At 63.2% G+C, this 15,422-nt stretch overlaps 2 protein-coding genes across 2 annotated transcripts; one reads left to right on the top strand and one right to left on the bottom strand.

Moving 5' to 3' along the window:
- Positions 1 to 1,768: 1,768 nt before the first annotated feature.
- On the bottom strand, positions 1,769 to 12,994 carry CHKB (choline kinase beta). Its single transcript, XM_036401609.2, has 11 exons — positions 12,375 to 12,994; positions 10,859 to 10,967; positions 8,838 to 8,951; positions 8,636 to 8,769; positions 7,624 to 7,728; positions 6,829 to 6,887; positions 6,661 to 6,745; positions 5,226 to 5,334; positions 3,816 to 3,925; positions 3,094 to 3,175; positions 1,769 to 2,074 (listed from the first exon to the last, which is right to left on the bottom strand). The coding sequence occupies exons 1-11, from the start codon at positions 12,524 to 12,526 to the stop codon at positions 2,018 to 2,020; spliced, it is 1,116 nt and encodes a 371-aa protein (XP_036257502.1). The 5' UTR covers positions 12,527 to 12,994; the 3' UTR covers positions 1,769 to 2,017.
- LOC118697676 (uncharacterized) lies at positions 12,682 to 14,406 on the top strand. Its single transcript, XM_036400491.2, has 4 exons — positions 12,682 to 13,050; positions 13,152 to 13,253; positions 13,891 to 14,016; positions 14,095 to 14,406. Exons 1-4 carry the CDS (start codon positions 12,682 to 12,684, stop codon positions 14,242 to 14,244), a joined length of 747 nt encoding a protein of 248 aa, XP_036256384.1. The 3' UTR covers positions 14,245 to 14,406.
- Positions 14,407 to 15,422: the final 1,016 nt, after the last annotated feature.

Genomic DNA, 15,422 nt, shown 5'->3' on the forward strand with positions numbered 1-15,422 from the left:
CAGGAATCCCCGGCCGGGGGACAGCGACATGTCGGGACACGGACCCCGACATCCCCGGGACACGGACCCCGACATCCCCGGGGGTCCCCGTCCCGGGACGGGAATGGACATCCCGGGACAGAACGGGCATCCCCGGGCTGGGGCGTCATCGGCAGCCCGGGCCACGGAGCGTCACCCCGGGGGGACACGGGGACAGCGACACCCCGGGGGGACCCACGTCCCGTGACAGGGACACATCCCGGGACAGGACCCGCACCTGGGACAAGGACCTGGGATAGGGATGTGCATCCCGGGACAGGGAGACGCGCAGGGGACAGGGACACATCCCGGGACAGGGACACATCCCGGGACAGGGACCCACGGACCAGGACAGGAACACGGGATAGGGACATGGGACAGGGACAGGCACGGGGACAGGGACTCCCATCCTGGGACAGTGACCCGCATCAGTGACTGGGACACGCATCAGGGACAGGGACACGAGCACATCCTGGGACACACACACGGGACAGGGACGCACGGACCAGGACTGGGACACGCACGGGGACAGGGAGACACACCCGGGACAGGGACTCCCATCCTGGGACAGGGACACACATCAGGGACAGGGACACGGACCCGGGACAGCGGCTCTGCCACGGGGGCTGGGGGCTCCGGGTGTCCATGCCCGGGGCAGTGGCTGCTGTCCCTGTCCCTGTGCCCCGCCTGTCACCGGCCCCGTGCCCTGCCTGTCACCTGCTCCCTGCACTGGCTGTCACCTGCCTGCCGCCTGTTTGTCACCTGCCCGACCTCTGGCCCCTGTCCCGGTTGTCACCTGCCCGTCACCCCGAGTGTCACCTCCCTGCCCTCTGTCCCGGCTGTCCCCTGCCTGTCCCCTGCCCCACGCTGAGGGGACACGGGGAGGGGTCTCCAGCACCCGGGACCCCCACCCCAAAGAGCCCCCCCATGTCACCCCCCCCGTGTGTCCCTTGTGTCCCCCCCCGGCCCCTCCCCCGCTCTGCCCCACGGCGATTGGGGGGTCCCGGGGGGCGGATTTGGGGAGGGGGCAGAAGCAGCAGTCGGGAATTTGGGGGTGGGATTTGGGGAAGGCGGGATTTGGGGCGGGGGAATTTGAGGGGTGGGATTTGCAGAGAGGGGAATTTGAGGGGTGGGATTTGCAGAGAGGGGGGAATTTGGGGCGGGGGGAATTTGAGGGGTTGGATTTAGGGCGGGATTTGGGAAGGGGGAATTTGAAGGGGTGATATTTGGGGCGGGATTTTGGGGCGGGATTTGGGATGGAGGAATTTGAAGAGGGCGGGATTTAGGGTGGGATTTAGGGCGGGATTTGGGAAGGGGGAAATTTGAGGGGGTGGGATTTGGGGCGGGATTTTGGGGTGGGATTTGCCGGGTGGGGGGATTTGAGAGGGTGGGAATTTGGGAAGGGAGGAATTTGAAGAGGGCGGGATTTAGGGTGGGATTTAGGGCGGGATTTGGGAAGGGGGAATCTGAGGGGGTGGGATTTGGGGCGGGATTTTGGGGGGGGAATTTGGGATGGAGGAATCCGAAGGGGTGGGATTTAGGGCGGGATTAGGGAAGGCGGACTCGAGCGCCGGCCCCAGCGCGGCTTTATTGGTCTGAGTTTTACATTCTGCTGTCGAAACGGGGGCCCCGGGAGCCCCCGGCCCCAGAGCTGCGGGCGGGGGGCGCGGGGGGCACTGAGGTACAACCGGGGGTCCCCCACCCCCTGTGCCACGCCCCAAACCCCCCAAAACCACCCCAAACCCCCGTTACTGGCCAGGAGTGCGGATCTGGGGGTTTCCAGAGCCCCCCACCCCAAATCCCACCCTTATTGGGGGGGGGGGGTCCCACCCACCTCTGCTGCCGAGTCCCGGGGTGCGGGGGGGGTCCCGGGGCTCAGCCCCCCCAAACCGTTGTGGTGCCCCCCAAACTGTCAGGGCCCCCCCAAACCGTTACCAACCCCCCCAACCGTCCCAACGCCCCCCCTGAGCCCGGGGGGGGCAGGATTTGGGGGATCCCCTCAGGAGCAGCGAGCCTTGTGCTGGAAATAGGCCTGGAAACGGCTCTGGGCGTAATCCTGGGGGAAAAGGGGGCAAAAAAGGGGGAAAAGGGGTTAAAAATGGGGGGAAAGGGGCAAAAAAGGAGGGAAAGGGGGAAAATGGGGGGAAGGAGGGAGAGGAAAAGGAGGAGGAAAAGGGGGAGGAAAAGGGGAGAAGGGGGAAGAGGAAAGAGGGAGGAAAGGGCAGGGAAGGAGGGAAAAGGGGGGAATAAAAGGGGGGAAATGGGCAAAAAAGGGGAGAAAATGGGTTTAAAAGGGGAGGGAAGGGTTAAAAAGGGGGGGAATAGGATAAAGGGGGGAAAGGGGGGAAGAAGGGGGAGAAAAGGTGGGGGAAAGGGGAAAATGGGGGGGAAAAGGGAGAAGGGGAAACAGGGAGGAAAGGGTGGGGAAGGAGGGAAAAGGGGGAAAAAAGGGGGGGATAAAAGGGGGGAAATAGGAGAAAAAGTGGGAAAAAAGGGGAGAAAATGGGAGAAAATGGGGGCAAATCGGGAAAAGAGGAAAGAAAGGGGAAAAATGGGGGGAAAAGGGGGGAAGAACGGGGAGAAAAGGGGGGGAAGGGGAATATAGGGGAGAAAAAAGGGAGAAGGGGAAAGAGGGAGGAAGGGGCAGGGCAGGAGAGAAAAGGGAAAAAAATGAGGATAAAAGGAGGAAAATGGGAGAAAAATTGGGGAAAAGGGGGAGAAAATGGGGGGCAAATCGGGAAAAAGGAAAGAAAGGGGAAAGGGGAAAAATGGGGGGAAAAGAGGGGGAAGAAGGGGGAGAAAAGGGGGGAAGATGGGGGGGAAAAGGGAGAATGGGGGAAAGAGTGAGGAAAGGGCAAGGGAAGGAGGGAAAAGGGGGGATAAAAGGGGGGAAATGGGAGAAAAAGTGGGGAAAATGGGGAGAAAGTGGGGGGCAAAATGGGAAAATGAAAGAAAGGGGAAAGGGGGAAAAAGGGGGAGAAATGGGGAAAGGGAGGGGAAATAAGGGGAAAGGGGCTGAAAGGTGTTGAGGGCTCGTGGAGCCCCCACAGGGGCACAGCGGCCCCCAGAGCTCACCAGGTACCCGAAGTGGATCGTGGAGATCTTGGCCTGCACCACGGACCAGAGCCCCCAGAAGAAGTGTGAGGCCAGGGTGAAGCTGGGGGGAAAAGGGCGGTGAGAGCCCAAAATCCCCCCCGGGCACCCCAGAAACACCCACGGGAGGGGGGCGTGGGGCAGGGGAGCCTAAAAATGGCACAGAAACCCCCATGAGGGACAGAAACCCCAAACAGGGGCACAGAGGCCCAGAAGAGGCACAGAGACCCCAAATGGGGGCACAGAGAACCCTAAAAATGGCACAGAGAACCCAAATACAGGTAAAGAGACTCCAAAAGTGGAACAGAGGGCCCCAAATAGAGGTACAAAGCCCCCCAAAAATCCCACTGAGGACCCTGAAAGTGGCACAGACATCCCAAAGTGGCACAGAGACCCCCAGGGGAGGTACAAAGACCCCGAAAAACCACACAGAGGACCCCAAAAGTGGCACAGAGGACCCCAAAGTGGCACAGAGGACCCCTGTGGTGGCACAGAGGACCCCCCCAAAATGGCACAGAGACCCAAAATGAGGTCATAGAAACCCCAAAACTTGGCACAGAGGACCCCAAAAGTGGCATGGAAACCCCAAACAGAGGTACAAAAACCCCCCAAAAATCACACATAGGACCCTAAAAGTGGCACAGAGCGCCCCAAACAGAGGCACAAAGCCCCCCAAAACATCCCTCTGAGGACCCCCGCGGTACCGCTCGATCTCCCGCAGCATCTCCTCCTCCAGGCGCGCCTGCTCCTCCTGCGGGGCCCGCCCGGCGCCGCCCGACAGCGCCGCCGACAGGTAATGGCGGATGAAATGGAGCTGGGGGGGACACGGGGCTGGGACCACAAAGGGACACCCCAGGGACACCCCAATGCCAAAGGGACCCCAAAGTGGCACCCCAGGGACATCCCCGGTGCCAAAGGGACCCCAAAGGGACACCCCGGTGCCAAAGGGACACCCCAGGGACAACCCCGATGCCAAAGGGACCCCAAAGGGACACCCTCGGCCCCAAAGGGACACCCCAGGGACACCCCGGCCCCAAAGGGACCCCAGAGGGACTCCCCGGCCCCAAAGGGACCCCTGAGACCTCAGACAGGTAATGCCGGATGAAATGGAGCTGGGGAGGGGGTACAGGGGCTGGGACCCCAAAGGGACACCCCAGGGACACCCCAATGCCAAAGGGGCCCCAAAGGGACACCCCAGGGACACCTCAGCCCCAAAGGGACCCCAAAGGGACTCCCCGGCCCCAAAGGGACACCCCAGGGACACCCCCAGCCCCAAAAGGACCCCTGAGACCTCAGACAGGTAATGGTGGCTGAAATGGAGCTGTGGAGGGTCACGGGGGCTGGGACCCCAAAGGGACCCCAAAGGGACCCCAAAGGGACTCCCTGGCCCCAAAGGGACACCCAAGGGACCCCTGAGCACTTGGACAGATAATGCCGCATGAAATGGAGCTGGGGAGGGGGTACAGGGGCTGGGACCCCAAAGGGACACCCCAGGGACACCCCAGTGCCAAAGGGACCCCATAGCACTCGGACAGGTAATGCCAGATGAAATGGAGCTGGGGAGGGGGTACAGGGGCTGGGAGCAGGGCTGGGACCTCAGAGGGACTCCCTGGCCCCAAAGGGACACCCCAGGGACACCCCCGGCCCCAAAGGGACCCCTGAGCACTGGGACAGGTAGTGCCGGGTGAAATGGAGCTGGGGAGGGGCACGGGCGCTGGGAGCAGGGACTGGATCCCTTGGGAACCCCCCAGCCCCAAGGGACCCCTGCCCAGGGAATGTCCCCAGGACCCCAAAGGGACCACCCAGCCCCAAAGGAGCCCCTGCCCAGCCCTGGGACTCCCCGAGATCTCGGACGGGTGAAAAACCTGGAGGATGAAATGGAGCTGGGGAGGGTGGGAAGGGTTGGGATTGGGGCTGGGACCCCCCAAGGGAACCCCAAAGGGACCCCCCGGCCCCAAGGGACCCCCAGACCCCAAAGAACCCCTCCCCCAGCCCCAAGGCACCCCTGCCCAGACCCAGGAGACACCCCCAGGCACCCCTAAAGGGACCCTCCAGCCCCAAGGGACCCCCCCGGGACCCCAAAGCCCCCCCAAAGGGGCCCTGGTCCCCCAGACCTGCTGCTGGCGGCTGGGGTAGTGCTCGGGGTGTGCCTGGAAGCAGGGCCAGCCCTCGTGGCTGTAGCTGTAAACCCACTCGCAGAAGTGATTGCCCAGGTCAAAGCCCCTGCAGCGGGGGGGTCACACAGCACCGACCCCTCTGTGAGCCCCAAAATCACTGGGGATCAGCACCGACCCCTCTGTGAGCCCCAAAATCACTGGGGATCAGCACCGACCCCTCTGTGAGCCCCAAAATCACTGGGGATCAGCACCGACCCCTCTGTGAGCCCCAAAATCACTGGGGATCAGCACCGACCCCACTGTGAGCCCCAAAATCACTGGGGATCAGCACTGACCCCTCTGTGAGCCCCAAAATCACTGGGGATCAGCACCGACCCCACTGTGAGCCCCAAAATCACTGGGGATCAGCACCGACCCCACTGCCAGCCCCAAAATCACTGGGGATCAGCACTGACCCCACTGCCAGCCCCAAAATCACTGGGGATCAGCACCGACCCCTCTGTGAGCCCCAAAATCACTGGGGATCAGCACCGACCCCTCTGTGAGCCCCAAAATCACTGGGGATCAGCACCGACCCCTCTGTGAGCCCCAAAATCACTGGGGATCAGCACTGACCCCACTGTGAGCCCCAAAATCACTGGGGATCAGCACTGACCCTACTGTGAGCCCCAAAATCACTGGGGATCAGCACCGACCCCACTGCCAGCCCCAAAATCACTGGGGATCAGCACCGACCCCACTGTGAGCCCCAAAATCACTGGGGATCAGCACCGACCCCACTGCCACCCCAAACCCACCTGGGAGCCTTCAGAGGGAACCCCAAACCCCACGGGGAGTGTGGAGAGGGCATTGGAGCCCTAAATCCCACTGGGAGCATGGAGCGGGGACAGGGCGCCCCCAAATCCCATCATGATCATGGAGCAGAGAGGTGGAACCCCAAATCCCAACGGGGTCACGGAATATGAGCAGGAAGCCCCCAAATCCCAGTGGAGTCATGGAGTGTGGGGAACCCTGTAGGGACCCCAAATCCTCTAGGGACCCCCAAATCCCCACAAGGGCTTCCAAAAGCTCCCAGGGACCCCCTAAAATCTCCCTAAAAAAACAGAGCAGGGACTCAGAAAGGGGAGCCCCTAAGTCCCACCAGGAATATGAGCAGGAAGCCCCCAAATCCCAGTGGGATCACGGAGTGTGAGGGACCCCCCCCCCCCCGGGATCCCCCAATCCCCCCAGGGACCCCCAAATCCCCCCAGGATCAGGGACTTGTGAGGGGGAGCTCCTAATCCCACCGGGACCGTGGAATGTGAGCAGGAGTGGGGAAATCCCAGTGGGATCATGGAACATGAGGGAACACCAGGGACCCCCCAAATCCCCCCAGGGACCCCCCAGATCCCCTCAGGGACACCCCAAACCCCCCAGGGGCCCCCAAGCCCACCGGTAGTTGTAGCTGCTGTACTCGAAGTCGATGAGCATGAGCCGGTCTGAGGAGGCCTCGCGCCCCGCCAGGAGCAGGATGTTCCCTGTAGGGTCGGGGTTTGGGGGATTTATGGGGTTTTGGGGGATCTGGGGGATCTGGGGGACAGGGCCACCCTGTGTCACTCACCCTCCTGCACGTCGTTGTGGCAGAAGACCACCGGGGACGGGGTGGCCTCCAGCAGGTCCCTGAGGGGCGAGAGGGGCTCAGAGGGGACACGGGGAGGGGTTGGGGGACCAGGGTGGGGACAGAGGGACAGCCCGGGGACATGGGAGGGCACCAGGAGTATGGGGACATGAGGGACAGCCCAAGGACATGGAGGGGTCCTGGGATATGGGAACATGGGGGGACACCAGGGGTACGGGGACATGGGGGATGCAGGGATCTGGGGACACGGGGGCACAGGGACTTTGGGGGCAAGGGGGATACCTGGCATACAAGGACACGGGGGACACAGGAATCCAGGGAAATGGGGACATGGGGACACCAGGGACATGGAGATGGTCCTAGGAAATGGGGACACGGGGATATGGGGGATACAGGGGACACAGGGGACACCCCAAGGATATGGGGGACACAGGGACACTGGGGACATGGCAGATGCAGGGATGTGGGACACAGAGGAACAAAAAACATGGGTGACACCAGGAGATAGAGGTGACACGGATACAAGGGACACAGGGGAGACACCAGGGTCACCCTGAGGACATGGGGGACACAGGTGACACCAGGGACACAGAGACACACAGGGATATGTGGGACATGGGGGACACCAGGGATAGGAGGACATGAGGGACCTGAGATAGCAGGGACAGAGGGGACAGAGGGGAGGAGAGAGAACCACAGACCCCCCTGCCCTGGGGACGCCGCGGGGCCGGGCGGGGACAAGGGACAGCAGAGGGACACTCAGGGGGTGGCAGTGACCTGAGGCTCCTCATCTCCTGCTCCAGGTTGTAGCCCCGGAGCTGCTCCAGCTGCTGCAGCTGTGATGGCTCTGAGAACGTCAGCTCTGAGATCTGCTGCAGGTACCTGGGGACACGGGACAGTGGGGACATGGGGACAGCGTGGGGACACAGGGGACAGAAGCCCCAGAGCTCCCTGCCCAGCCCCGGCCACCCCAGGGCCACCCCAAGGCCACCCGCTGTCCCCTCTGTGTCACACGGGACCCTCTGGAAGCAGCCAGGAAACCCCCGGGCTCTGGACCTGCTGGCACTTGGGGTCCCCACTCCCTGATCCCAATGGGACTTGGGGTCCCCACTCCCTGCTCCCAGTGGGGTTTGGGTCCCCCCTCCCCATTCCCAGTGGGGTTTGGGTCCCCCCTCCCCACTCTCTGTTCCCAGTAGGATTTTGGTCCCCCTTCCCTGTTCCAGTGGGATCAGGTCCCCTCACCCCATTCCCCATTCCCAGTGGGATTTTGGTCCCCCCTCCCCATTCCCAGTGGGATTTTGGATCCCCTCACCCCATTCCTTGTTCCCAGTGGGATTTTGTGTCCCCCCTCCCCATTCCCAGTGGGGTTTGGGTCCCCCCTCCCCACTCTCTATTCCCAGTGGGGTTTTGGTCCCCCTTCCCTGTTCCCAGTAGGATTTTGGTCCCCCTTCCCTGTTCCCAGTGGGATTTTGGTCCCCTCACCCCAATCCCCATTCCCAGTGGGATTTTGGTCCCCCCTCCCCATTCCCAGTGGGATTTTGGGTCCCCTCACCCCATTCCTTGTTCCCAGTGGGATTTTGTGTCCCCCCTCCCCGTTCCCAGTGGGGTTTTGGTCCCCCCTCCCCATTCCCAGCGGGATCAGGTCCCCTGACCGCATTCCCTGCTCCCAGTGGGATTTTGGTCCCCCCTCCCCATTCCCAGTGGGGTTTGTGTCCCCTTGCCCCATTCCCTGTTCCCAGCGGGATTTTGTTCCCCCATCCCCATTCCCAGTGGGATCAGGTCCCCTCACCCCTCCATGGTCCCAAAGAGCCACTTGGGCTCCTTGTTGAAGGGCATGGCCATGCCGTGGAAGCGCGCCATGGTGACGGCGATCTCGGCCGAGACGCGCGGGTCCCGCAGCTCCTCGGTGCGCAGCCGCCGGCTCTGGGGGGGCACGGGGGGTTGGGGGTGCCCGGGGGGGGCACGGGGGGCGCGGGGGACCCCGATCCTACCGGCAGGTACTGCTCCAGGCGGCCCTGCGGGAACACCCCGAAGAGGCGCGGCCCCAGCGCGCGCTCGGCCAGGATGGCGAACATGACGCTCTCCAGCACCAGCGAGTCCACGCCCTGCAGGGGGGGGACAGGGGCGCCCCAAAACGGGGACACAGATTGGGACACCAAACGGGGATCCCCAAAAACGGGATCCCAAAGAACACAGGACAGCAACAGGGAGCCCCAAAAACGGGACCACAAACTGGGACACCGAAAACACGGGACACCAAACGGGGATCCCCAAAATGGGACCCAAAAACAGGACCACAGATTGGGACACCAAAAACATGGGACACCAAAAGGGGATCATCAAAAACGGGATCCCAAAGAACACAGGACAGCAACAGGGAGCCCCAAAAACGGGACCCAAAAACGGGACCCAAAAACGGGACCACAAATTGGGACACCGAAAACACGGGACACCAAACGGGGATCCCCAAAATGGGACCCAAAAACGGGGCCACAGATTGGGACACCAAAAACACGGGACACCAAACGGGGATCCCCAAAAACGGGATCCCAAAGAACACAGGACAGCAATAGGGAGCCCCAAAAACGGGACCCAAAAACGGGACCACAGATTGGGACACCAAAAACACGGGACACCAAACGGGGATCCCCAAAAACGGGATCCCAAAGAACACAGGACAGCAACAGGGAGCCCCAAAAACGGGACCCAAAAACGGGACCACAGATTGGGACATAGAAAACAAAGGACACAAACAGGGATCCCCAAAAACAGGACACAAAAAACACAGGACAGCAACAGGGATCCCCAAAACAGGACCCAAAAATGGGACCACAAATTGGGACATAGAAAACAAAGGACACCAACAGGGATCCCCAAAATGGGACACAAAAATGGGACCACAGATTGGGACACCAAAAACACAGGACGCCAAAATGGGATCCCCAAAATGGGATCCCCAAAAATGGGATCTCAAATTGGGACACAAAAGCACGGGACACAAAACAGGGATCCCCAAAATGGGACCCAAAAATGGGACCCCAAATTGGGACCCAAAAACACAGGATCCCCAAACAGGGATCCCCAAAAATGGGACCACGGATTGGGACACCAAAAACATGGGACACCAAAAGGGGATCCCCAAAAACAGGACCCCAAGTCAGGACACCAAAAACACGGGACACCAAACAGGGATCCCTAAAAATGGGACCACAAATTGGGACACAGAAAACACAGGACACAAACAGGGATCCCCAAAAACGGGACACAAAAAACATGGGACACCAACAGGGATCCCCAAAAACCAGATCCCAGATCAGGACACTAAAATGGGGTCCCCAAGAATGGGACCCCAAATAGGAAATCCAAAAATGGGACCACTAAAACAGGACACCAAAATGGGACCCCCAAAATGGGATCCCCAAAACCGGGATCTCAAATTGGGACACAAAAAACACAGGACACCAAACAGGGATCCCAAAAAATGGGACTCAAAAATGGGACCACAAAAACGGGACCCCAAATAGGAAATCCAAAAATGGTACCACAAAAACAGGACACCAAAATGGGACCCAAAAACAGGACCCCAAAAACCAGGATCCCCATACCGTTACCCCAAAACCGAGACCCCAAAACAGTAACTCCAACACCAGCACCCCAAAAACGGGCCCCCAACCCAGCACCCCCAATACTGGCACCCCAAAAACGGGACCTCAAACCCAGCACCCCAAGGAGCCTCAGAACCCCAAACCCCAGCACCTCCCACCCCAGAGGGAGGGCACCCAAAAACCCTAATCCCAGGGAGTCCAGGGGGTTCCCTTGGGGTCCTCATGGGGTTTGGGGTCCTGGGGGTCCCCACGGGGAGTGGCTGTCCCCCCACCTGCAGGATGGCCCCAGAATCCCCAACCCCAGCACTCCCACTCCAGCCGGATCCCCAATCCCAGGGGGTCTCTTGGGGTCCCCATGGGGTCCCCGTGGGGTTTGGGGTCCCCACGGGGTGTGGCTGCGGCCTCACCTGCAGGATGGCCCCATAGACGCGCAGCAGCACCTGCCGGGGCTCGTCCCCCACGCTCTGCACGTGCTCGGGCAGCGCACACTTGTACAGCAGGTTACTGAGCCCCCCGCTGTGGGACAGGGACATTGGGGACATTGGGGACACCATGGGGACACTGACACACCCGGGCAGCACACACTTGTACGGCAGGTTACTGAGCCCCCCGCTGTGGGACAGGGACATTGGGGACATTGGGGACACCAGGGGGACACTGACACACCCGGGCAGTGTGCACTTGTACAGCAGGTTACTGAGCCCCCCGCTGTGGGACAGGGACATTGGGGACATTGGGGACACCATGGGGACACTGACACACCCGGGCAGCGTGCACTTGTACAGCAGGTTACTGAGCCCCCCGCTGTGGGACAGGGACACTGGGGACATTGGGGACACCAGGGGGACACTGACACACCCGGGCAGTGCACACTTGTACAGCAGGTTACTGAGCCCCCCGCTGTGGGACAGGGACACTGGGGACATTGGGGACACCAGGGGGACACTGACACACCCGGGCAGCGCACACTTGTACAGCAGGTTACTGAGCTCCCCGCTGTGGGACAGGGACATTGGGGACACCATGGGGACACTGACACACCCGGGCAGTGTGCACTTGTACAGCAGGTTACTGAGCCCCCCGCTGTGGGACAGGGACATTGGGGACACCAGGGGGACACCTCAGGCAGCGTGCACTTGTACAGCAGGTTACTGAGCCCCCCGCTGTGGGACACTGGGGACATTGGGGACACCAGGGGGACACTGACACACCCGGGCAGTGCACACTCGTACAAGAGTTCCCCGCCGTGGGATTTGTGGGGTCAGGGGGCACCAGGACACTGGGAGCCAGGCGGAGAAGGGGAGACACTGAAGTGGCACAGGTAACTGCAGGGGACATGGGGGGACAGCCACACCCCTGTTCAGGATGTGCTGGGCACCTGGCAGGAGATGGGGACACTAGGGACAATGGACTGGGGACACTGGGAGAGAACTGGGGACAATGGATGGGGACAATGCCCGGGGACACTGGGAGAGGCACTGGGGTACGGGTCCGGGGGAAAACTGGGGGCAACTGGGAGAGGGACCAGGACACCAGTCCGTGGGGACAACCGGGGGACAGGGATGATGGTCTGGGAGGCGACTGGGAGGGGACACTAGGACACGGCCCCGAGGGCAGCTGGGGACACTGGGGGACAGGGATGCTGCTTCGGGGTGGGGCAGCTGGGGACACTGGGAGAGGGTCGGGGAAGGGACCGGGACACTGGTCCGGGGACACTGGGAGGGACACTGGGCTACTGGTCCGGAGGGCAGCAGGGACACTGGGAGGGGACTGGGACACAGGTCTGGGGACACTGGGAGGGGACAGGGACACCGCTGCGGGGTAACCGGGGCCGCTGTGAGGGACGCTTCCCTAAACCCCGGGACGAGACCACCGCGGAGAGGGCGGGGGGGGAAACACGCTCTCGCCCGTTCCGCTTCCTACCCGATGGGCCAGATGCCGAACTCGTCCGGGCCGATGAGCTTCCAGGAGCCGGCCAGAAACTCGCGGCACCAGGCGTAGGCCTGCAGGCGGGTGGCGGCAGGGACATCGCCGTCCTCGCTGCCGCTGCCCTGGCCCCCCGCCGCCGCCGCCATGGTCGCCCCTGCCCCGTTCCGCTCGGCCAGGGCGGCGACCGGGCAGCCTCTAACCAATAACAACGCGGTTCGCTGATTGACGGTTTAACCGACCAATAGAAAGCCACCTCGGGGAGGTGGTGCGTGCGCGGCAGCCAATGGGCGCGCTCGGCGGGATGCGGCGGAACGTGGAGGTGAAGGCGCGGCTGAGGGCGCGGGAGGAAGCCCTGAGGGCGGCCCTGAGGCTGCGGGGGCTGGGCCCGGTGTGCCCCGTGTGCCCCGGGGCCGGGCAGGGACCGCCCCAGGTGTGCCCCGGGGGCGGACCGGGCACAGGTGAGGGGCAGGAGCCGCCCCAGGTGTGCCCCGGGGGCGGACGGGGCACGGGTGAGGGGCAGGAGCCGCCCCAGGTGTGCCCCGGGGGCGGACGGGGCACGGGTGAGGGGCAGGAGCCGCCCCAGGTGTGCCCCGGGGGCGGGCAGGTGCTGCTCCAGACCGACACGTTCTTCCGGGTGCCGCGGGGGCGGCTCAAGCTGCGCCAGACACAGGTGAGGGGTGGCTGGAGGGGCTTGGCCCTGGCCCTGTCCTCACCTGTCCCCGTGCTCTCCTGTCCCTGTTCTCACCTGTCCCTACCTGTGGCCGTCCCCAGGACGGCCGGGGGGAGCTGATTTTCTACGAGCGCCCCGACAGCGCCGGCCCCAAACTGTCCAGGTTCAGCATCACCCCCACGGCTGACCCCGAGGGGCTGCAGGTGAGCGGGGCTGGGGGAGAGCTGAGGTCCCTGTGCCACCTTGTCACCCACTGTGCCACCCCTGTAATCCCCTGTGCCACCCCTGTCACCCCCTGTGCCCACAGGCGGTGGTGGCACGGGCCCTGGGCTCTGTGGGGTCGCTGTGTCACCCCCTGTCACCCCTGTCCCCGTGTCACCCCAAGCAGTGCTCTTCCATTCCCTAGGCTTTGTGGGGTCCCTGTCACTCCTGTCACCCCCTGTCACCCCTGTCACCCCTGTCCCTGTCCCCAGGCGGTGCTGTCGCAGTCCCTGGGCTCTGTGGGGTCCCTGTGTCACCCCTGTCCCCTGTCCCCAGGCGGTGCTGTCGCAGTCCCTGGGCTCTGTGGGGTCCCTGTGTCACCCCTGTCCCTGTCCCCAGGCGGTGCTGTTGCAGTCCCTGGGCGTGCTGGGCCCTGTGTCACCCCTGTCCCTGTCCCCAGGCGGTGCTGTCGCAGTCCCTGGGCGTGCTGGGCCCTGTGTCACCCCTGTCCCCAGGCGGTGCTGTCGCAGTCCCTGGGCACTGTGGGGTCCCTGTGTCAGCCCTGTCCCTGTCCCCAGGCGGTGCTGTCGCAGTCCCTTGGCATGCTGGGCCCTGTGTCACCCCTGTCCCTGTCCCCAGGCGGTGCTGTCGCAGTCCCTGGGCGTGCTGGGCACGGTGAGGAAGGAGCGGCTCCTGTTCCTGCTGGGCCAGACCCGGCTGCACCTGGACCGGGTGCAGGGGCTCGGGGACTTCCTGGAGCTGGAGGTGAGGGGACAGGGGGAGTGGCACCCCCGGTGGCCCTGGGTGACCCTGGTGGCCCCGGGTGACCGTGGGTGGCCGCAGGTGGTGCTGCGGCCGGAGCAGAGCGAGGAGGACGGGCAGCGCCTGGCGCGGGAGCTGCTGCAGGAATTCGGGATCGGGGAGCAGGACCTCATCTCTGGGGCCTACCTGGATCTGCTGCTGGCACAGGGGGACAACGGGGACACCCCCTGAGCCACCCCCCGGCCGGCCACGGACAGTGGGCTGAGGGCACGGGGACCTGGCTGTGCCCACCCTATAAACACCTTGTGCCTTGTGCCACCCCATAAACACCCTGTACCCCCTATGGACACCCTGTGCCCACCCCATAAACACACAGTGCCCCTATGGACACCCTGTGCCTTGTCCCACCCCATAAACACCTTGTACCCCTATGGACAAATTCTGTGCCTTGTCCCACCCCATAAACACCCTGTGCCCACCCCATAAACACACAGTGCCTTGTGCCACCCCATAAACACCCTGTACCCCCTATGGACACCCTGTGCCCACCCCATAAACACACAGTGCCCCTATGGACACACCTTGTGCCTTGTCCCACCCCATAAACACCTTGTGCCCACCCCACAGACATCCCCAGCCCCATAATGCCCCCCAAAAACCCCATCCCCACCCCACAGACACCTCCAGCCCTGTCCCACCCCATAAACACTTCATTCCCATCCCACAGACACCCCCAGCCCTAAAGCCCCCCCTGGAAACCCCACACTGCCCCGTGGCCACTATGTCCCCCTGCCCATGGTCACCCTGTCCCCCTGCCCATGGTCCCATGTCCCTTGCCCATGGCCACCATGTCCCCCCATGGCCACCGTGTCCCCCCATGGTCACCATGTCCCCCCATGGCCACCGTGTCCCCCTGCCCATGGTCACCCTGTCCCCCCATGGCCACTGTGTCCCCCTGCCCATGGTCACCCTGTCCCCCCATGGCCACTGTGTCCCCTGCCCATGGTCACCAATAAACTCCGGGCCCGCCCCGTGTCCGTGTCCAGCTGTGTCCATTCCTGGGGTCACCCTGTCCCCCCCGTGTGACATTCCCGGGCTCGGGGGTGGCAGCGATGCCCGGCCCCAATCCCGGATTATGTCCGGAACCTCGGGAAGTGTCGGGGGGGCCGGGGGTGACAGATGGGTGACGGGGGGTGGTGGCATCTGTGCCAGCTGCTGCTGCCACCCCGGCCTGCCCGGGGGGGGGGGAATGGAGGCTGGAAAATCCCCTGGGATCCAGCGGGGCAAGGCCACCCCCCGTGTCCCCAAGTGCCACCTCTGTGGGGATGGAAACCCCTACGGGGATGGTGATCCCAAACCTTTCTGGGAGTTTTCCCAAATTTTCCAAAGGTGGCCCCGGTGAGGCCCCA

Source organism: Molothrus ater, chromosome 5, assembly GCF_012460135.2.
Source record: "Molothrus ater isolate BHLD 08-10-18 breed brown headed cowbird chromosome 5, BPBGC_Mater_1.1, whole genome shotgun sequence".
NCBI classification, from domain to species: domain Eukaryota; kingdom Metazoa; phylum Chordata; class Aves; order Passeriformes; family Icteridae; genus Molothrus; species Molothrus ater.

Bases quoted from the DNA above. Each gene is read 5' to 3' on its own strand.
- CHKB (XM_036401609.2), bottom strand. From the start codon at position 12,526: ATGGCGGCGGCGGCGGGGGGCCAGGGCAGCGGCAGCGAGGACGGCGAT. The intron at 10,968-12,374 runs GTAGGAAGCGGA...CCTGTCCCACAG, and splicing joins TTCGGCATCTGGCCCATCGG to CGGGGGGCTCAGTAACCTGC. The intron at 8,770-8,837 runs GTAGGATCGGGG...GTGCCCCCCCAG, and splicing joins GCCTGGAGCAGTACCTGCCG to AGCCGGCGGCTGCGCACCGA.
- LOC118697676 (XM_036400491.2), top strand. From the start codon at position 12,682: ATGCGGCGGAACGTGGAGGTGAAGGCGCGGCTGAGGGCGCGGGAGGAA. The intron at 13,051-13,151 runs GTGAGGGGTGGC...GGCCGTCCCCAG, and splicing joins TCAAGCTGCGCCAGACACAG to GACGGCCGGGGGGAGCTGAT. The intron at 13,254-13,890 runs GTGAGCGGGGCT...CCCTGTCCCCAG, and splicing joins CTGACCCCGAGGGGCTGCAG to GCGGTGCTGTCGCAGTCCCT.